Raw genomic sequence first — 22,774 nt, 5'->3', positions numbered from 1 at the left:
ATTAATGATAGAATTTTGCATGAAGCAGTCTCAAACGATCCTCTGAACCTGATATCTGCCTGACAAACGCCTGAATAGGGAAATAGCAGTGTCTGGGATCAGCTGCAGCAGCACCACACACTGAGGCACTATCCCCTGAGCCTGATATCTGCCAGTAACAAAGGCCTGAGCAGGAAATAGCACCGTCTGGGATCAGCTGCAGCAGCACCACACACTGAGGCACTATCCCCTGAGCCTGATATCTGCCAGTAACAAAGGCCTGAGCAGGAAATAGCACCGTCTGGGATCAGCTGCAGCAGCACCACACACTGAGGCACTATCCCCTGAGCCTGATATCTGCCAGTAACAAAGGCCTGAGCAGGAAATAGCACCGTCTGGGATCAGCTGCAGCAGCACCACACACTGAGGCACTATCCCCTGAGCCTGATATCTGCCAGTGACAAAGGCCTGAATAGGGAAATAGCACCGTCTGGGATCAGCTGCAGCAGCACCACACACTGAGGCACTATCCCCTGAGCCTGATATCTGCCAGTAACAAAGGCCTGAGCAGGAAATAGCAGTGTCTGGGATCAGCTGCAGCAGCACCACACACTGAGGCACTATCCCCTGAGCCTGATATCTGCCAGTGACAAAGGCCTGAGCAGGAAATAGCACCGTCTGGGATCAGCTGCAGCAGCACCACACACTGAGGCACTATCCCCTGAGCCTGATATCTGCCAGTGACAAAGGCCTGAATAGGGAAATAGCACCGTCTGGGATCAGCTGCAGCAGCACCACACACTGAGGCACTATCCCCTGAGCCTGATATCTGCCAGTAACAAAGGCCTGAGCAGGAAATAGCACCGTCTGGGATCAGCTGCAGCAGCACCACACACTGAGGCACTATCCCCTGAGCCTGATATCTGCCAGTAACAAAGGCCTGAGCAGGAAATAGCACCGTCTGGGATCAGCTGCAGCAGCACCACACACTGAGGCACTATCCCCTGAGCCTGATATCTGCCAGTAACAAAGGCCTGAGCAGGAAATAGCACCGTCTGGGATCAGCTGCAGCAGCACCACACACTGAGGCACTATCCCCTGAGCCTGATATCTGCCAGTAACAAAGGCCTGAGCAGGAAATAGCACCGTCTGGGATCAGCTGCAGCAGCACCACACACAGAACAGCTTTCTGAAGAGAGATGTATTGTATAGAGCATACATGTCAAACTCCGGCCCGCAGGCCAAATCTGGCCCTCAGAGCCATTAAATTTGGCTCCCTAGTGGTTTCCCCACTTTGCATTATGTTTGGGCCACACTAGACCACTAGGGAAGCTATACTGGGGCTGAAGCCCTAACCGTGTTCCCCAACCCTGTCCTCAAGGCCAACCAACAGTGCATGTTTTGTATAAATCCACAGAGGTAGTTAATCAGCTCTGCTGAGACACTAATTACCTCACCTGTGCATGTTTGTGGTTTTCTGCAAAACATGTACTGTTGGTGGGCCTGGAGGACAGGGTTGGGGAACTCTGCCCTAGAGCACCAGGGAAGCAACATGGGGGAGGTAGGGGGAAAGCACTAAACACCAGGGAACTGTGTGTGTGTGTGTGTGTGTGTGTGTGTGGGGGGGGGGGGGGGGGTGGAGGGTCACTGTCTACCAGTGAACTGTATAGGGATGGGAGGAGAACCACTAGACACTAGGGAACTGTATTGGGGTTGGAAGGGAGCCATTAGACACCAGGGAACTTTATAAGGGAGGAAGGTAGCCAGTAGACATTGAGGTTGGGCCTCGACTTGGTCCCAGTGTACAATTTCACTTTGTATTCGAGTTTGCCCCCCCCCACCCCCCACCCCCTGGTATAGAGCAAATGACATGTTCATGACTGAAATGTTTCTATAGGTCTCGCCAGTGGTGAAGGAGGAGGTTTGTCCTCTCATCTTCTTCAGTGTTTACAGTTACAAGATGGAGTCCAGCAGATCCATAGCATCAGGAAGGTAAGGACTGTGCTCTGATTGGCAGGTTTGCTTTCTGCTGTCAGTTTTATGGAGGGAGACAATGCATTCTATGGGTTGCCTCCGATACTGAAGGGCTATTGTGTGCTTTGATTACACATTTTGGTACTGCAGTCTGAGGCCTTGTAAACCTCACCTTAAAGGGGTTTGTAACATCCAAAAATGAAAAAATTGCCTAAAAATAGTGCCCCAAATATATATGTGAACTCCTTTTTTTCTAACATAGGTCCATCATTTTTTAAAGGGAGTCTGAAGCGGATTTAAAACAAACAAACAAAACGATACTTACCAAAGGAGAGAGAAGGCTCTGGGTTCTATAGAGCTTTCCCGCTCCTCTCTCAGTCCCCGTGTACCAGCGCTGTCTTTCTTGTTAGCAGTATCTGACCGATGCTCTCTGCCACTGAGGTTGGCTTCGGGAGTGCTCCCGAAGATGGACGGCTCTGTACTGTGCATGCGCAAGCACGCTCTCTTGTGCACTCTCGCGCCTAAGCAGTATGGAGCCACCCCACTCGGGCTTCTGCAGCTGCCCGCTGTGGGAGGTTTGAACAGAGGAGCCAGCGGTGGAACGCGGGGGCTGAGAGAGGAACGGGAAGGCTCTATAGAACCCCAGAGCCTTCACTCTCCTTAGGTGAGTATCTGTTGTATCTATCGCTTCAGACTCACTTTAACTTGGTCCCCTTAATTTCCTGCAAATTCAAAAGCTTTTTTTTTTATTTGAGCATTTTTTTTTTAATATATATGTCGATTGAGAGTGGTTAATTTTTCTGATCATTTTTTTTATGAAAACTGAATAGTGTAGGGTAGATTTTCTCTTAGTTTTCAATGTTTTCTTTTCCTATAATGGGGGGGGGGGGGGGGGAGGGGGGGATTGTGTGATATGTGTGTGGTACGTTGGTCAGATTTTTCAGATGTTTGAACCAATCAGTAAAATCTCCTTGAATTGAAAATACATTTAAAGAATTGTTTGGTATGTGTATGGTCACCTTAAAGTACCCCTTACCTGGTTTCCCCCTCCCCTTAAACTTTTAATAGTATTTTACTATTAGTGCTGTGACTAAGTCACAGCACCATCCTCCCCCCTCCAGTACCCCCTGTGGACCCCGTTCTGCTCAGCCATCCTCTTCGACTAAAGCAGAACGTCGATTATGAGCGGGAAGGAAGTGACGTTCTTCCTCCCCGCTGTGCATCCTTAACCCTGCCCTCTTCACCTGCCAGTTTAGATCCGTATATGTTTTACTGCACACAGCGTGCAGGGGAGCTGCGCTGTATGCAGGCTTGTGGTAATTGAGGCCGGAATGATATCCAATCTCAGTTATTACAAGCCCGCACACAGCGCAGCTCCCCTGCACGCTGTGTGCAGTAAAACATATACGGATCTAAACCGGTAGGTGAAGAGGGCAGGTTTAAAGAGAACCCGAGGTGGGTTTGAAGAATGTTATCTGCATACAGAGGCTGGATCTGCCTATACAGCCCAGCCTCTGTTGCTATCCCAAACCCCCCTAAGGTCCCCCTGCACTCTGCAATCCCTCATAAATCACAGCCACGCTGCTGACAAACAGCTTGTCAGAGCTGGCTGTGTTTATCTCTATAGTGTCAGTCTGCTGCTCTCCCCGCCTCCTGCAGAACTCCAGTCCCCGCCTGCATCCCTTCCCTCCCTGCTGATTGGAGGGAAGGGATGGGGGCAGGGACCGGAGCTATGCAGGAGGCGGGGGAGCAGCTGAGACTGACACTACAGATGTAAACACAGCCTCACAGCATGACTGTGATTTATGAGGGATTGCAGAGTGCAGGGGGAGCTTAGGGGGGTTTGGGATAGCAACAGAGGCTGGGCTGTATAGGCAGATCCAGCCTCTGTATGCAGATAACATTCTTCAAACCCACCTCGGGTTCTCTTTAAGGACGCACATCGGGGAGGAAGAACGTCACTTCCTCCCCGCTCATAATAGTTGCTAGAACAGGGCCACAGGGGGCGCTGGAGGGGGGATGATCATGCTGTGCGCTGTGAAGAAGTCACAGCACCGGCAATAAAACGATTTTAAAAGACTTTAACACCAGGTCAGAGGTACTTGAAGCCTTGGGCAGAGCCCTCCCCCCTTGTGTGTCATACATGATTGTGAACTCCACCCACAGAACAATGTGAACGTGTGTTATTGGGACTACCACTCCAGTGTATGATCTGGTGTTGTCTCTTATTGATTATTACTTGTATTGTGAATCGTCACACTTGTAACCATTGTCTGTAATACTATGTATTGTGCAGCGCTGTGTAATATGTTGGTGCTGTATACATCCAATAAATATTAATAATAAATGGGCCCTAAATGCGAGACAGGTAAAAAGGGTGCTATGTGGTCGAGGACATTTAGGAGCCACCATAGGTCGTAATGTGAGTTACAGCTATAGCAGCACTCAGTGAGTAATTTGGGCTCCAGGAAAAGACAGAGCTCAAATGACAATAAAAACAGAGCAATTTGGCTGCCTAAATAGAGTCCAAGTTACCCTGACAGCGCTGTTTTGAAATTCTTCCTCAAAGGTTAAAGAGGAACTTCAGCCTAAACAAACATACCGTCATTAAGTTACATTAGTTATGTTCATTAAAATAGATAGGCAATATAATCTCTCACCCACCCTGTTTTAAAAGAACAGGCAAATGTTTGATTTCATGATGGCAGCCATCTTTTTGGTTGAAAGGAGGTGACCGGGAGCATGAGACACAGTTCCAAGTGTTCTGTGTCCTAAGCACCTCTCCCAGTTGCTAGGCAACGTAAATAATAATTAGGAAATCCCATCATGCTCTGCACAGCATCAGGGAAAAAAAAGCCTTGGCTTTTTTTCTTTGGTGGGTGGAGCTTAGCTAAAAATGCAGCTAAAAATGATGCTTTGGTAAGAAAAACAACGTTCTGATGCTGTGAAGCTGTTAAAGAAACACCAAGCCTTTTCAGTGCTGCTGAGTAGATTTTTGGTCCGGAGGTTCACTTTAAGTGGAGGAATCCTAATAATGATGCATCATAAGGGGATTCCTCCACTTACCCTTTGAGGAAGAATTTCAAAACAGGGTAACTTGGACTCCATTTACTACAGACACTCAGGTGCTTTCACTTGTATTCTGTTGTTCTGAACACTGCATATTGTTCCCTGTCATAGGAACTGTCGCTGATTAATTATCTCCCATACCTGGCTGCTGCCAGACCACTAGAGTGTTGTATTCATATGTACAAGTGTCCACCATTGTATCTGCAGTGTACAGCTGTATATGCATTGTATCCACATTGGGCTTCTCTTGTTGTATATAGTCCATTTGTGTATATGTTTTGTGATTTATTTTTTTTTGATCAATATAATACTTTATGCAACTCTATAGCTTGGTGTGTCGGTCATTTTTTGTATAAATTACATTCTGCATTCTCATTGTGCAGTAAGACTTCACGCACGTTATTGCCCGGTTACCAATGTTAAAAATAGCGGCCGTATTCACTTACTTCAAAATAGGATCCATGGGATCCGGATACAAAAACTGAACGGAGGGTCCAGACATGTCGAGACTTCACATTCCCGGATCGATCCCTGATACACAGAGGGTGGTGGCCGGCAGTGCAAAAACGGATCTCCCTCTACACAGAGAACTTTGTGTAGGAAACGGAGGGAGATCCGCGTTGCCTACTGCCTGCTCCTTCCCCCTATAGGTGTCCCCCCAGGTAGCCTAAGGGGGTAGTAGCCAGGACGGGGGTAGCGTACACAGTGTCGGGAAGGGGGGGCCGCCATCCCCTCACCTGGGTCCCCCGATCCCCTTCCAGCTATGTGCGGCAAAGGTAACATAAGCGAGCGGGGAAGCACCTTTCTCCCTCTGCTCGCCGTGACTTCCTGCAATGCCGCCCTCTAGTGGGCAGCACACCTCTGTGCCCGCAGCCCCCTGTCCTGGCTGCTACCCCCTCAGCCATCCGCGTTTTGGGGGTAAAATATAAAAACGCAAACGGATCAAAAACGCTTGCTGCAAGAAGGCAGCACAGAACCGTTTGCGTTCTGGCTTCTGAAAACGGGAGCCCGGACTGCGTTCTGCACCCGGGTCTAGTGCAGACCGACCCTAATGCAGTATACTGCATACACCGCTTTGTTACTGAGGTTGTGCGGTACCTTCATGTCAGTTCATTGAAGGACTCTGTTCTGGGCTGTGGAGGGTAGATTTAGCACGTGTAGGCGGTGAAGCTGGCTGTGTAGGGCTGCCTCTGTGGCTCTTATATGACTGATGCGTGTGCTGTGTATGATTCTAGATGCTGCCTCTGTGGCTCTTGTATGACTGATGTGTGTGCTGTGTATGAATCTAGGAGCTCCCTCTGTGGCTCTTATATGACTGATGCGTGTGCCGTGTATGATTCTAGGTGCTGCCTCTGTGGCTCTTATATGACTGATGCGTGTGCTGTGTATGATTCCAGGTGCTCCCTCTGTGTCTCTTATATGACTGATGCGTGTGCTGTGTATGATTCCAGGTGCTCCCTCTGTGTCTCTTATATGACTGATGCGTGTGCTGTGTATGATTCTAGGTGCTGCCTCTGTGTCTCTTATATGACTGATGCGTGTGCTGTGTATGATTCCAGGTGCTGCCTCTGTGGCTCTTATATGACTGATGCGTGTGCTGTGTATGATTCCAGGTGCTGCCTCTGTGGCTCTTATATGACTGATGCGTGTGCTGTGTATGATTCCGGGTGCTGCCTCTGTGTCTCTTATATGACTGATGCGTGTGCTGTGTATGATTCCAGGTGCTCCCTCTGTGTCTCTTATATGACTGATGCGTGTGCTGTGTATGATTCTAGGTGCTGCCTCTGTGGCTCTTATATGACTGATGCGTGTGCTGTGTATGATTCCAGGTGCTCCCTCTGTGTCTCTTATATGACTGATGCGTGTGCTGTGTATGATTCTAGGTGCTGCCTCTGTGGCTCTTGTATGACTGATGCATGTGCTGTGTATGTTTCTAGGTGCTGCCTCTGTGTCTCTTATATGACTGATGCGTGTGCTGTGTATGATTCTAGGTGCTGCCTCTGTGGCTCTTATATGACTGATGCGTGTGCTGTGTATGATTCCAGGTGCTCCCTCTGTGTCTCTTATATGACTGATGCGTGTGCTGTGTATGATTCTAGGTGCTGCCTCTGTGTCTCTTATATGACTGTTGCGTGTGCTGTGTATGATTCCAGGTGCTGCCTCTGTGTCTCTTATATGACTGATGCGTGTGCTGTGTATGATTCCAGGTGCTGCCTCTGTGTCTCTTATATGACTGATGCGTGTGCTGTGTATGATTCCAGGTGCTGCCTCTGTGTCTCTTATATGACTGATGCGTGTGCTGTGTATGATTCTAGGTGCTGCCTCTGTGTCTCTTATATGACTGTTGCGTGTGCTGTGTATGATTCTAGGTGCTGCCTCTGTGTCTCTTATATGACTGATACGTGTGCTGTGTATGATTCTAGGTGCTGCCTCTGTGGCTCTTATATGGCTGATGCGTGTGCTGTGTATGATTCCAGGTGCTCCCTCTGTGGCTCTTATATGACTGATGCGTGTGCTGTGTATGATTCCAGGTGCTGCCTCTGTGGCCCTTATATGACTGATGCGTGTGCTGTGTATGATTCCAGGTGCTGCCTCTGTGGCTCTTATATGACTGATGCGTGTGCTGTGTATGATTCTAGGTGCTGCCTCTGTGTCTCTTATATGACTGTTGCGTGTGCTGTGTATGATTCCAGGTGCTGCCTCTGTGTCTCTTATATGACTGATGCGTGTGCTGTGTATGATTCCAGGTGCTGCCTCTGTGTCTCTTATATGACTGATGCGTGTGCTGTGTATGATTCCAGGTGCTGCCTCTGTGTCTCTTATATGACTGATGCGTGTGCTGTGTATGATTCTAGGTGCTGCCTCTGTGTCTCTTATATGACTGTTGCGTGTGCTGTGTATGATTCTAGGTGCTGCCTCTGTGTCTCTTATATGACTGATACGTGTGCTGTGTATGATTCTAGGTGCTGCCTCTGTGGCTCTTATATGGCTGATGCGTGTGCTGTGTATGATTCCAGGTGCTCCCTCTGTGGCTCTTATATGACTGATGCGTGTGCTGTGTATGATTCCAGGTGCTGCCTCTGTGGCCCTTATATGACTGATGCGTGTGCTGTGTATGATTCCAGGTGCTGCCTCTGTGGCTCTTATATGACTGATGCGTGTGCTGTGTATGATTCTAGGTGCTGCCTCTGTGTCTCTTATATGACTGATGCGTGTGCTGTGTATGATTCCGGGTGCTGCCTCTGTGTCTCTTATATGACAGATGCGTGTGCTGTGTATGATTCCAGGTGCTGCCTCTGTGGCTCTTATATGACTGATGCGTGTGCTGTGTATGATTCTAGGTGCTGCCTCTGTGGCTCTTATATGACTGATGCGTGTGCTGTGTATGATTCCAGGTGCTGCCTCTGTGTCTCTTATATGACTGATGCGTGTGCTGTGTATGATTCCAGGTGCTTCCTCTGTGGCTCTTATATGACTGATGCATGTGCTGTGTATGATTCCAGGTGCTGCCTCTGTGCATCTTATATAACTGATGCGTGTGCTGTGTATGATACTAGGTGCTGCCTCTGTGGCTCTTATATGACTGATGCGTGTGCTGTGTATGATTCTAGGTGCTGCCTCTGTGTCTCTTATATGACTGATGCGTGTGCTGTGTATGATTCTAGGTGCTTCCTCTGTGGCTCTTATATGACTGATGCGTGTGCTGTGTATGATTCTAGGTGCTGCCTTTGTGGCTCTTATATGACTGATGCGTGTGCTGTGTATGATTCTAGGTGCTGCCTCTGTGTCTCTTATATGACTGATGCGTGTGCTGTGTATGATTCCAGGTGCTGCCTCTGTGGCTCTTATATGACTGATGCGTGTGCTGTGTATGATTCTAGGTGCTGCCTCTGTGGCTCTTATATGACTGATGCGTGTGCTGTGTATGATTCTAGGTGCCCCCTCTGTGGCTCTTATATGACTGATGCGTGTGCTGTGTATGATTCTAGGTGCTGCCTCTGTGGCTCTTATATGACTGATGCGTGTGCTGTGTATGATTCTAGGTGCTGCCTCTGTGGCTCTTGTATGACTGATGCATGTGCTGTGTATGATTCTAGGTGCTGCCTCTGTGTCTCTTATATGACTGATACGTGTGCTGTGTATGATTCCAGGTGCTGCCTCTGTGGCTCTTATATGACTGATGCGTGTGCTGTGTATGATTCCAGGTGCTCCCTCTGTGTCTCTTATATGACTGATGCGTGTGCTGTGTATGATTCTAGGTGCTGCCTCTGTGGCTCTTGTATGACTGATGCATGTGCTGTGTATGATTCTAGGTGCTGCCTCTGTGTCTCTTATATGACTGATACGTGTGCTGTGTATGATTCCAGGTGCTGCCTCTGTGGCTCTTATATGACTGATGCGTGTGCTGTGTATGATTCCAGGTGCTGCCTCTGTGGGTCTTATATGACTGATGCGTGTGCTGTGTATGATTCCAGGTGCTCCCTGTGTGTCTCTTATATGACTGATGCGTGTGCTGTGTATGATTCCAGGTGCTGCCTCTGTGGCTCTTATATGACTGATGCGTGTGCTGTGTATGATTCTAGGTGCTGCCTCTGTGGCTCTTATATGACTGTTGCGTGTGCTGTGTATGATTCCAGGTGCTGCCTCTGTGGCTCTTATATGACTGATGTGTGTGCTGTGTATGATTCTAGGTGCTGCCTCTGTGGCTCTTATATGACTGATGCGTGTGCTGTGTATGATTCCAGGTGCTTCCTCTGTGGCTCTTATATGACTGATGCGTGTGCTGTGTATGATTCTAGGTGCTGCCTCTGTGGCCCTTATATGACTGATGCGTGTGCTGTGTATGATTCCAGGTGCTTCCTCTGTGGCTCTTATATGACTGATGCGTGTGCTGTGTATGATTCTAGGTGCTGCCTCTGTGGCTCTTATATGACTGATGCGTGTGCTGTGTATGATTCCAGGTGCTGCCTCTGTGGCTCTTATATGGCTGATGCGTGTGCTGTGTATGATTCCAGGTGCTGCCTCTGTGGCTCTTATATGACTGATGCGTGTGCTGTGTATGATTCTAGGTGCTGCCTCTGTGGCTCTTATATGACTGATGCGTGTGCTGTGTATGATTCCAGGTGCTGCCTCTGTGGCTCTTATATGACAGATGCGTGTGCTGTGTATGATTCCAGGTGCTGCCTCTGTGGCTCTTATATGGCTGATGCGTGTGCTGTGTATGATTCTAGGTGCTGCCTCTGTGGCTCTTATATGGCTGATGCGTGTGCTGTGTATGATTCCAGGTGCTGCCTCTGTGGCCCTTATATGACTGTTGCGTGTGCTGTGTATGATTCCAGGTGCTGCCTCTGTGGCTCTTATATGACTGATGCGTGTGCTGTGTATGATTCCAGGTGCTGCCTCTGTGGCTCTTATATGACTGATGCGTGTGCTGTGTATGATTCCAGGTGCTGCCTCTGTGGCTCTTATATGACTGATGCGTGTGCTGTGTATGATTCCAGGTGCTGCCTCTGTGGCTCTTATATGACTGATGCGTGTGCTGTGTATGATTCCAGGTGCTTCCTCTGTGGCTCTTATATGACTGATGCGTGTGCTGTGTATGATTCTAGGTGCTGCCTCTGTGGCTCTTATATGACTGATGCGTGTGCTGTGTATGATTCCAGGTGCTGCCTCTGTGGCTCTTATATGACTGATGCGTGTGCTGTGTATGATTCTAGGTGCTGCCTCTGTGGCCCTTATATGACTGATGCGTGTGCTGTGTATGATTCCAGGTGCTTCCTCTGTGGCTCTTATATGACTGATGCGTGTGCTGTGTATGATTCTAGGTGCTGCCTCTGTGGCTCTTATATGACTGATGCGTGTGCTGTGTATGATTCCAGGTGCTGCCTCTGTGGCTCTTATATGACTGATGCGTGTGCTGTGTATGATTCTAGGTGCTGCCTCTGTGGCTCTTATATGACTGTTGCGTGTGCTGTGTATGATTCCAGGTGCTGCCTCTGTGGCTCTTATATGACTGATGCGTGTGCTGTGTATGATTCCAGGTGCTGCCTCTGTGGCTCTTATATGACTGATGCGTGTGCCGTGTATGATTCTAGGTGCTGCCTCTGTGGCTCTTATATGACTGATGCGTGTGCTGTGTATGATTCTAGGTGCTGCCTCTGTGGCTCTTATATGACTGATGCGTGTGCTGTGTATGATTCCAGGTGCTGCCTCTGTGGCTCTTATATGACTGATGCGTGTGCTGTGTATGATTCTAGGTGCTGCCTCTGTGGCCCTTATATGACTGATGCGTGTGCTGTGTATGATTCCAGGTGCTTCCTCTGTGGCTCTTATATGACTGATGCGTGTGCTGTGTATGATTCTAGGTGCTGCCTCTGTGGCTCTTATATGACTGTTGCGTGTGCTGTGTATGATTCCAGGTGCTGCCTCTGTGGCTCTTATATGACTGATGTGTGTGCTGTGTATGATTCTAGGTGCTGCCTCTGTGGCTCTTATATGACTGATGCGTGTGCTGTGTATGATTCTAGGTGCTGCCTCTGTGGCTCTTATATGACTGATGCGTGTGCTGTGTATGATTCTAGGTGCTGCCTCTGTGGCTCTTATATGACTGATGCGTGTGCTGTGTATGATTCCAGGTGCTGCCTCTGTGGCTCTTGTATGACTGATGCATGTGCTGTGTATGATTCTAGGTGCTGCCTCTGTGGCTCTTATATGACTGATGCGTGTGCTGTGTATGATTCCAGGTGCTTCCTCTGTGGCTCTTATATGACTGATGCGTGTGCTGTGTATGATTCTAGGTGCTGCCTCTGTGGCCCTTATATGACTGATGCGTGTGCTGTGTATGATTCCAGGTGCTTCCTCTGTGGCTCTTATATGACTGATGCGTGTGCTGTGTATGATTCCAGGTGCTGCCTCTGTGGCTCTTATATGACTGATGCGTGTGCTGTGTATGATTCTAGGTGCTGCCTCTGTGGGTCTTATATGACTGATGCGTGTGCTGTGTATGATTCTAGGTGCTGCCCCTGTGGCTCTTATATGACTGATGCGTGTGCTGTGTATGATTCCAGGTGCTGCCTCTGTGGCTCTTATATGACTGATGCGTGTGCTGTGTATGATTCTAGGTGCTGCCTCTGTGGCTCTTATATGACTGATGCGTGTGCTGTGTATGATTCCAGGTGCTGCCTCTGTGGCTCTTATATGACTGATGCGTGTGCTGTGTATGATTCTAGGTGCTGCCTTTGTGGCTCTTATATAACTGATACATGTGCTGTTTATGATTCTAGGTGCTCCCCCTGCTGGAGAATCTGGATGGCAGCTCCGGGGGTACAGAAGAACTCAGCTGCTGTATGGCAGTCCTGGCTGAAATGTACTTTGCTGCGAGCATGAAGAATCCTCTGAAAAAGGTCTTGGCAAGGTAAACAATGTCTTATGTATTTCATGTATTTGCGCAAATAGTGTTTAAAGGACACCTGAAGTGAGAAGACTATGGAGGCTGCCATATTTATTTCCTTTTAAACAATACCAGTTGCCTGGCAGTCCTGCTGATCTCTTTGGCTGCAGTAGTGTCTGAATCACACCTGATACAAGCATGCAGTTAATCCAGTCTGACTTCAGTCAAACATCTGATCTGCATGCTTGTTTAGGGGCTGTGAATAAAAGCATGAAGGTGCCCATACGTCTAGCGACTTGGCGGTCAACTGACCATCCGATATAAGTATTATTGAATCGGATGAAAATCGGTGCTGCCAAGTGCACGTGTGATCAATGATGCGACCGATTTCGGCCGAGCATGGCGATCAGAGGGCTTGGCGGTAACGACGAGCAATATTGGGACGAACGACACATGCAATTACGGTACTTGTCACGTGTCCCGTTGCCCGACCATCTTCCGAATCTGCCGCTCTTTCATTAGCACTATACACACTATATGTAGCGCTAATGAAAGAGCGGCGGATTCAGAAGATGGACGGGCACCGCGGCACGGGAGTAGTAATGTATAACTGCACACACGGGGGCACATTTATACACTGGGGGAACAGAGGCGGACTCGGACGATTCTCAAGAGATTTCCGTATGAAATCGTTCGGGAATCGGCTTGCGGTGTGTGGGCAGCCGACAGATCTCTCTCCAATCAGATTAAATTAGAGAGAGATCTGTCTCTTGGCCAAATCTGCCCATCATTGCTAGATGTATGGATAGCTTTAGAGACAGTGCATCAGCAGAACATCCAGGTAATTTTGCTTAAAGGGAACCAGAGATGAACGTTTCACACAAAATAAACATATCAGCCGATAGCTTGTAAAGAATAAATGCTCTACCTGATAATTTCGCCGCTCTGGTGTGCCTTTTATAGTGTGTTTTATCCATTATTGCTCCGGGAAAAATCAAATTTTTCTTCCGGCTCATATCCCTTCTCCTTCCGGGTTATGAGTTGTTCTGGATGTGCTGTCTAGGCTATATGAGACTAGGCTGCTATCTAGGCTAAATGCAGCCTTTCATCTGTGTGCTTTCATTTTGGTATGATGTGCAGCTGCCTGTAGGAAGTGTCTCTCATAGGAATGAAACTGCAGTCATCAGTATCTACAGTATGCAGACAGAGTGCACACAGAGCACACAGGGATCATATTGCAGCCACAGAGCTTCTCTCTCAGCAGCAGCAGCCCCTCCCATGTCATCACAGCTCTCAGTATGCAAAGCAGGAAATCTGAGCCAGGAGGTGGCAGGCTTGGGCTTGTAAAGACTCCACAGAAGAGTGACTCAGCTATAATGATTCCAGGTCAAACCTAGACTGAATCAGTCGGATTCTTATCACAGTTGATAACAGATAGATTAGACTGAGAAGAATAAAGGTCCGTACACACGCCGGACTTTAGGCAACGACGGGTCCGTCGTTGCCTCCCGCTGGGTGGGCGTGCCAGCGACAGTCCGGCGTGTGTACGCTATGTCGTCAGACTGATACGGCTGTTTCTGAGCGATCCGCCCGGCGGATAGTGTGCTGGGTACACACTATGAGATTTTCTGGTCGATTTACTGTCAGATCGATTATTTCCAACATGTTATGATCTATTTCCTATTATAGTGAATGGAAATCGATCAGAAAATGCTCGGAAATCGATCGAAAAGCAAATCGGACATGTTGGAAATAATCGACCTGACAGTAAATCGACCAGAAAATCTCATAGTGTGTACCCAGCATAAAAGCAGGGTAGGTGTTTCCTGTCATGTTCCCACTGATAAATGTAATAAAATACATAAGGGTGCTTCGTCTGTTGTTCTCTTAAACCACTTGAGGACCATAGGCTTAAACCCCCCCCCCCCCAGTGACCAGGTTATTTTTTACTAATTAGGCCACTGCAGCTTTAAGGCATTGCTGAAGGGCCGTACAACTCCACACACAAGTGATTCCTGCCCCCCCCCTTTTCTGCCCACCAACAGAGCTTTCAGTTGGTGGGCTATGATCTCTCCCAGGATGTTTATTTTTTTACCAAAATTTTTTTTTTTATAATAAAAATGCCTTTTTTTTTTTTTTTAAATCCCTCTGTCCCCCCTGCCAGCCAATCAGCTCGATCCGCTGTCCTAGGCTTCAGCTTCCCTGCCGCCCAGGGGGACCGCCGTATCACACGGCTGTCCCCTGTACAGCGCTGCCTTAGATCGCAGCACTCTACACAGTAAATAGACGGCGGTTTCGCTGTCTAACAGTCTCCTAATGGCGATCGCCGCTGGGAGACTGATGCTCCGTCATTCAAGCGGAGATGCGTAGGCATCAGCGCGTCCGATCTGCAGATTCCCACCCCAGGACTTGACACCAATAGGCGTTATGCGGTCCTGGGGCTGACACCGTGCTCACGCCAATTGTCTTGAGGCGGTCGTTAAATCATTAAACGGTAATGTTAGTCTCCATATGCCTCTCAGGTGTGCTCTAACCATTGTAGTACTTTGCTGTGTTAGTAACTTAGCTGCACAGATATATACAGATCTCCTGCACTGAGCGGAAGCAGAACATGAATATCACGGCTGAAAATGCATTGCAAAGCTTTAATCAGAAATGTTTGTTTGAATTTCAGCGCAATAAGCAGCATCCCTGATCCGTGTAAGGAGGATGCTATCTGTGCTTTTACCGCCTCCCTGAGGAAGGAGGTCGCCACTGCAGATCCAGAGAATTACAGGAACGTGGTGGATAATCTGACAGCGTGCATGGACGGCTTCAGCCTGGGTAAGCCCAACACATCCGCATTATGCTGCTTGATATTAAGGCAGAACTCCAGACAGCCGACTTAAAGGGAAGGTTCAGGGAGGGTATTGAAAAAATAAAAATCAATTTCCACTTACCTGGGGCTTCCTCCAGCCCGTGGCAGGCAGGAGGTGCCCTCGCCGCCGCTCCGCAGGCTCCCGGTGGCCTCCGGTGGCCGACCCGACCTGGCCAGGCCGGCTGCCAGGTCGGGCTCTTCTACGCTCCAAGGCCCGGCATTTCTGCGTCCCACGCCGGCGCGCTGACGTCATCGGACATCCTCCGGGCTGTACTGCGGTGGAGCAGAACTACTGTGCCTGCGCAGTACAGCCCGGCGGACGTCCGATGACGTCAGCGCGCCGGCGTGGGACGCAGAAGTGCCGGGCCTTGGAGCGCAGAAGAGCCCGACCTGGCAGCCGGCCTGGCCAGGTCGGGTCGGCCACCGGAGACCACCGGGAGCCTGCGGAGCGGCGGCGAGGGCACCTCCTGCCTGGCACGGGCTGGAGGAAGCCCCAGGTAAGTGGAAATTGATTTTTATTTTTTCAATACCCTCCCTGAACCTTCCCTTTAACTTCTAAAGGTGTACTTATTATAGCAGATGCCTTACAGTGGAGCTGAACTCTTGCACAGGACAGAAGGAAATCATAGAGAAATGCACTCTGTATGTATTTAGTGAGTTAAGCGTGTCTAATTCCCTCTCATCTGTGACTAATCACAAGTTGTAATTTGATCTCTCGGCTGTGTCAGCTGACTGCCTCGGCAGAGCAGCTGATTTGTAAACACGATGTTAACCCTATGTCTGCTTACATGAAAGCAGGAAGTAAACACACTGCAGAGTTATTGCAGGATTTGTATCCGCTGTAACAAAGAAATGTTTATCTTACAAGGTTATTATGCTGTTGCTTATCTTTTAGAGAAGACAGGAAGTTCTGAGTTCAGGTCCGTTTTAAAGGACAATTGAAGTGAGAAGAATATATAATTCCTTTTAACCACTTGAGGACCCACCCTTTACCCCCCCTTAAGGACCAGCGCTGATTTTTGTGATCTGTGCTGGGTGGGCTCTGCAGCCCCCAGCACAGATCAGGTTGCATGCAGAGCGATCAGATCGCCCCCCTTTTTTTCCCCCCTATGGGGATGATGTGCAGGGGGGGGTCTGATCGCTCCTGCCTGCCTGGTCGTTGCGGGGGGGGCACCTCAAAGCCCCCCTCCGCGGCGACATTCCCCCCCCCCCCTCCCTCTCCTACCTGTCCCCCCGGTGATCGGGGCTGCACAGGACGCTATCCGTCCTGTGCAGCCTGTGAGAGGATGTCCGCTGTCAGATGGCGGTGATCCCCGGCCGCTGATTGGCCGGGGATCGCCGATCTGCCTTACGGCGCTGCTGCGCAGCAGCGCCGTACAATGTAAACAAAGGAGACAAATGTCTCCTGCATTTACATTTAGTCTGCGAGCCGCGATCAGCGGCTCGCAGGCTATTCACGGAGACCTGCTCCGTGATCTAACAGGAAACGGCCTGATTAATAAGGGAGGCATCTGGCGACGCAGATCTGCGTCACTGGTCCTTCAGCTACCACTTTGCCGCCGCACGGTATAAGTGTGCGGTCGGCAAGTGGTTAAACAATATCAGTTGCCTGGCAGCCCTGCTGATCTATTTGGCTGCAGTAGTGTCTAAATAACACCAGTAACAAGCTTGCAGCTAATCTTGTCAGATTTGACAATGTCAGAAACACCTGATCTGCTTTTTCAAGGTCTATGGCTAAAACTATTAGAGGCAGAGGATGAGCAGGGCTGCCGGGCAACTGGTATTGCTAAATAAATGTCAGCCTCCGTATCCCACTCGCCTCTGTTGTCCTTTAAAGGGAGCTTTCTGCACATGCGCAGAATGTTGCCAATGTTGCCATACATGAGGGGAGGGGTGTCGGGGGATGTCAGATGAGGAGACGCGTGGCCGGCCAGCTTTGAGGGGGTCACTGCTGCTGATTGGAGGGTCCCGGAAGGACGGCACAGGATGACTGCAGGGGCCTCCAAGAAGACCCAGGTAAGTTAAACTGCTTTTTTTCTTACCATGCTTAGAGAGGCACTATGGCGAAAAATTGTAACATTTAAAATATGTGCAAACATATACAAAAAAGGAGTAAGTTTTTTTCAGAGTAAAATGAACCATAAATTACTTTTAATGCTGTCACTTACAGTAGGTAGTAGAGATCTGACAGAAGTGGCAGGTTTTGAACTAGTCCATCTCTTCATGGGGGGATTCTCATGGATTTATTTATTTTCAAAAGCACTTAGTGAATGGCAGTTGCTCTGTCCAACTGCCAAAAAACTGTGTAGCGACCAGGGAAGCTGGCCAGCATCATTGTTTAAATCCTTTTTAGGGAATATCTTTATAAAGAATAAAATCCTTGCTGAGAATCCCCTATGAAGAGATGGACTAGTCCAAAACCTGTCGTTTCTGTCAGATTTCTACTACCTACTGTAAGTGACAGTAACATAGGAGAAACGTAACGTATGGTTCATTTTACTCTGGAAAGAATGTGCTTCTTATTTGTCTATGTTTGCACATATTTTAAATTTTACAATTTTTCACCCTAGCGCCCCTTTAAGTATTCCTTTAAAGAGAACCCAAGTTGGTTTCTAAGAATGATATCAGTATACAGAGGCTGGGTCTGCTTATATTGCCCAGCCTCTGTTGCTATCTCAATCCCCCTGCGCTCTGCTGGCCCTCATAAATCACAGCCGCGCTGTTGACACGCAGCGGGCTGTGTTTACCTATGTAGTGTCACTCTCACCGCTCCCCCGCCTCCTGCATAGCTCCGGTCCCCGCCTGTGTCCCTTCCTTCCCCGCTGATTGGAGGGAAGGGACGCGGGCGGGGACCAGAGCTATGCAGGAGGCGGGGGGAGCAGCGAGAGTGACACTACATAGGCAAACACAGCCCGCTGCGTGTCGACAGCGCGGCTGTGATTTATGAGGGCCAGCAGAGCACGGGGATTGAGATAGCAACGGAGGCTGTGCAATATAAGCAGACCCAGCCTCTGTGTGCTGATATCATTCTTAGAAACCACCTCGGGTTCTCTTTAAGATGAAAGGTTTATGAAACATACATATAACGCATCTATTCCGAGCGTGTAGTTCTGCCGCGTTTCGCAAAGGTCCAACCAGCTTCCTCAGAGGTCTATGGGATCCCCACAGCCTTCTTCTTCTTCACATGCTTGAGGTTTTCCATTCGTTCTTGTAGTACATTTAGTTGAACTAAAGGTATTGCCTTTTCTGTCATCACAAATGAAGTTTCCCCTTCTGCCTGTTCTGATCTGTAGATAATGATCCTCGCGGTGATTTAGCGTTATTTCTCTTGTGTTTCTCTTGCAGGAAGCAGCTGTGTCATCAGTCTCTTACCAGAAGGTAATTGTGTTCAAAACATCTATTATACAGAATTGACAATTTCACCGCCATCTTCGGTACTGAAATGCTGTAGCATCGGTTTGCTTTCTATATTCACAGTGAGGAAAAACAAAAATCAGTAGGGTTTATGGGCCAGTGCATGATTCTAACAAATCCTTAAAGTGAACCCAAATTAAAAATACAAGATTTCAGAAATAAAATCTATTTTCTAAATTATAATAATAAATAGCAGCCTTTTTTCAGCTGCATGATGACAAATATAAAATATTTTACATTTATTGGTTTTACATTTATTTATAAAGTCCGGCAGACTGGTGGAGTAGATGGTGTCCGGCAATGGAGGAATTGCTAATGGCTGCCCCCAGTATAACCCTAGTTCTAAAAAGAGAAGGGTGAAAAGCATGCACTGAAATGATCATAGATTTGAAGGAGTGTTTATATATCTTTGTATGTGTCAGAGTGGTGCAACTAAATATTTTTAATTTAAAAAATGTTTGGGTTGGGTCCGCTTTAATATAACATTTTTTAAACACTACTAAAAGTCAGGCACATAGACATCAATAATATATGCATTACATAATCACGTGAATGAACGGTACAATAAGCAGTTCAACGCGTTTCGAAGCTATACTGCTACTTCTTCAGAGGCATAGAATTGCGAGTAGATATCCATGGAGATGGCGATAAAATCATCATATCTACAAACATTGCACCAAAGTATCCTCCCAGATGCTCAGAGTATCCACATAGAATAGGGCAAAAGGGTAATACTTAGAGTTGAACTGAACAGATTGCCTTTTTTTGTCATCAAGAATGGGCAGCACGGTGGCATAGTGGTTAGCGTTCTCCCCAGCGAGAACATCGGCAAGTTGTTTGTATGTTGTCCCCGTGTCTGCGTGGGTTTTCTCCAGGCACTCTGGTTTCCTCCCACATCCCAAAAACATAGATAAGTTTGGCTTCCCCCTAGAAAATTGGCCCTAGACTATGATGCATGCGCTACACGATACATACATAGACACATGACTATGGTAGGGATTAGATTGTGAACCCCTCTGAGGGACAGTTAGTGACAAGACTGTATACTCTGTACAGCGCTGCGTAATATGTTGGCGCCATATAAATAAATAAAAGGGTCTGAAAAAACAGACAATATGATGGTTTTATCTCCATCTTCATATCTCTTTGTTTTCTGCAGTCAGGTGTAGGAAATCTTTAGGAGTCATTGAATGTAACTTCATGTGCTGAGTGTAATCTGACTTTTACTGACAAGGGACATGCTACATCAGCCACTTTCATACCCTTCATGTCCTTATTCGGCACACATGAAGCCAGGGTATTCTGGACACCTCCAGCCTGATTAGACTCGCAGACTGATGGCTGAACGCGCTTGTCGGCCAGTCCAGCCTCTCCTCTGCTGGCCGCAAGTGCCTTTCAGCTGAAACTTTCGAATGGCAGCTTTTATAATACCATGCGTGTTTGCATTTAACGCAGAGTGTTGTTACCAAGTAACAATAAAGTGAAGTTAGCTGCTTGACCGCTGTCCATGCTGAGCTCTAGCGAGAGCCCAGCTGGTGCACGAGAGCAGCTGACAAGCCTTAAAGTGAACCAGAGATGAAAATATACTAAAGCGATAAACAATTGAATTTGTCCTTCTGTTCCTAAAAATGACTCTTAGATATCTCAAAGTTTTATTTTATGCATAAACATTAACAAAGCAGATGTAATGTTTTATAGTCTCTGCTCACTTGCAGTGTATCAAGAGTCCCAGAGTGAAAATACATGAACTACTGACCTTTTTATCTTTTGCTCTAACAGTAAAAAGCCCAGGTATCTGCTTAGGAAAGTGTTTTATAGCTGTAATTTGTTATCAGTGAGCCGACTGAGTCCTGACTGGAGAAAAGCTGTCAGTTCCATAGCTAATTATAAACTCTTTCAGGCAGGGAAAAAAGAAAAGGAGCACAGCATAGGTGTCTGTATGCTTGCCACTGTATATATACATGTCTATCTCATCATGTCATCTCTTTGGTAAAGAGGATACATCTTGCATCTGAATATTTGTAATTTTCCTCTGTTTTTAGGAAAATTGGCAATTCAAACAGTCGGAGGCGCCCTTTAGTTTTACAATATTATCATAAAAGTATTTGGGTTCACAATGGTAAGAGTTTTAAGTCTTACCTGTGATGAAGATTCGTAAACAGCTATCTAGATTAAATAATTTATTTGGCACTTGGACAACGCGTTTCGCCACCGCACAGTCGCTTCTTCAGGTCAAGTTATTGTGCTTTAAAAAAAGAACAAGGATGGCACTCAGATAAAATACAAAAATCACTTAGAGAAATAGCATATAGCATATAAAAATCAACATAAGAAATGGCATAAAACTCTCTTACCAGCGTGAACCCGAATACTTTTATTATAATATTGTAAAACTAAGGGGCGCCTCCGACTCTTTGAAATGCCAATTTACCTGACCCTACTGCAGGGGTAACGTTCCTATCTACGGATAGGGCGCTGTTTTCTCAGGAGAGCGACCTACAAGGTCGAGTGGAGACGGTACTTCTCCACGGGTGCTGATAGTGGTTGCTGTCACAAGCAACCTATACTTGTGAGTATAATAATTTTTAATACGATCGTCCAAATACTGTGACGCTTTTACGCGATATCGGGCTCCCGGTGTCCCTGTGTTTTTTGTTTTTTCCAAGAGTCTGTTTTTAGGAAAGCAGGTTTCCTGGTTTCTGCCTCATTCTCATTAGAGGTCTGCCACCTAGTGGCCATTTTAATAAATACACTGGTACAATCCCTTGCTTAGTCTGCTAGAGATTCTTTCACACAACAATTTGAGATAAACTTTACTCTATGCAGAGGAGAAGCCTGAACTCTTTCCTCCCATCCTCACACTGAAGGTCATGAGTCTATTTTCTGTTTTCACAGCCCTCCGATTCCTGGTAAAAGTTTTGCATTTATTGCAAAGTCAAAACAAGTGAGTACAGAACATGTTTTATTTACTAAAGAGTGCAGTTTGTTATCAGACTCTAAAGAATGTACTGGGACACTGTGTGTGTTTATTGTGGGCGTTTGTTATCGGAGATTACAAATTATAAATTGTACACAGTGTCCATACGGCATCATGAAGTGTCATTGTATTGTTGTCCTCCACTAACTACTTTTTTCTTTTGTAAAAATGTAATGAAATAGTTATTACCGTATTTTTCAGACTACACTGCCAACAAATGTCATCTTCGTAGCACTGTGCACATGGCGGGGGTGGGTGGACTTTAAAATCTGCCACTAACATCAGATTAGGACTAGTTCCAGCACTCAAATCAACATGCTGCCAACACAGCCATTGCTTGCACCTGCCAAAGTGTCAGCTTTATTGCCAAGTATCAGAGCATGAAACATTCATTAGTTGCTCAATAATTGTATGTACAGGTAGTCCCCAACTTACAAACACCCAACTTATGAATGGCTGATACGAACGGCATGGATTCTGCGATTCAGTGGGAACAAGCCCCTCAAAAATGTTTTCAAATTGGACTTGTAGTTTTTGAGAAAATCGATTTTAAATAATTCAAAGAAAAAATGGCTTATAAAACTTATATAAGCGGGTGCAGAACGCAGAGATAACACAGAGGGGGACAATGGAGGAACAGAGGAGGTACAGAGGACAGAGATGGCACAATGTTCCGACTTAAGAACAGAATCAGGTTAAGAACAAACCTACATTTCCTATCTCGTTCGTTAACCGGAGACTATCTGTATAAGGAAATTAAAGAGAATCTGTACTCTAAAATTCTTACAATTAAAAAAAAAAGCATACCATTCTATTCATTATGTTCTCCTGTGCCCCTCTGTGCTGTTTCTGCCACTCCCTGCTGCAACTCTGGCTTGTAATTGCCAGTTTTAGGCAGTGTTTACAAACAAGACATGGCTGCTAACAGCATGTGATAGGCTGAGAGGAGCTCAGTCTGTGACTCATACAGAGCCTGGAGGGGGCGTGGAGAGGGTGTGTATAGCTTCTATCCTATCACAGTAGAGTAGCACATTCCAGCCTGAGTGCCTGAGCCTGACAAAGCCATCAGAGGAAAGAAGATCAGATTATATAACAGAGATAATACAGCCACTGT

At 47.3% G+C, this 22,774-nt stretch overlaps 1 protein-coding gene across 2 annotated transcripts in view; it reads left to right on the top strand.

Annotated features, from left to right (window-relative positions):
* THADA (THADA armadillo repeat containing) overlaps window positions 1-22,774 on the top strand; it is a 782,712-nt gene that overhangs the window by 5,780 nt on the left and 754,158 nt on the right. For both annotated transcript variants that reach the window (XM_068233009.1, XM_068233008.1), the window contains exons 3-7: window positions 1,877-1,971; window positions 12,306-12,436; window positions 15,087-15,235; window positions 18,615-18,647; window positions 21,579-21,627. In XM_068233009.1, the coding sequence (XP_068089110.1) occupies window positions 1,877-1,971; window positions 12,306-12,436; window positions 15,087-15,235; window positions 18,615-18,647; window positions 21,579-21,627 (457 nt within the window). The remainder of the gene's footprint in view (window positions 1-1,876; window positions 1,972-12,305; window positions 12,437-15,086; window positions 15,236-18,614; window positions 18,648-21,578; window positions 21,628-22,774) is intronic.

The sequence above is a fragment of the Hyperolius riggenbachi genome, chromosome 4 (assembly GCF_040937935.1).
Source record: "Hyperolius riggenbachi isolate aHypRig1 chromosome 4, aHypRig1.pri, whole genome shotgun sequence".
Taxonomy (NCBI): Eukaryota; Metazoa; Chordata; class Amphibia; order Anura; family Hyperoliidae; genus Hyperolius; species Hyperolius riggenbachi.
Note: the sequence above shows the minus strand (reverse complement) of the source record. Positions and strands in the feature narration are given on the sequence as shown.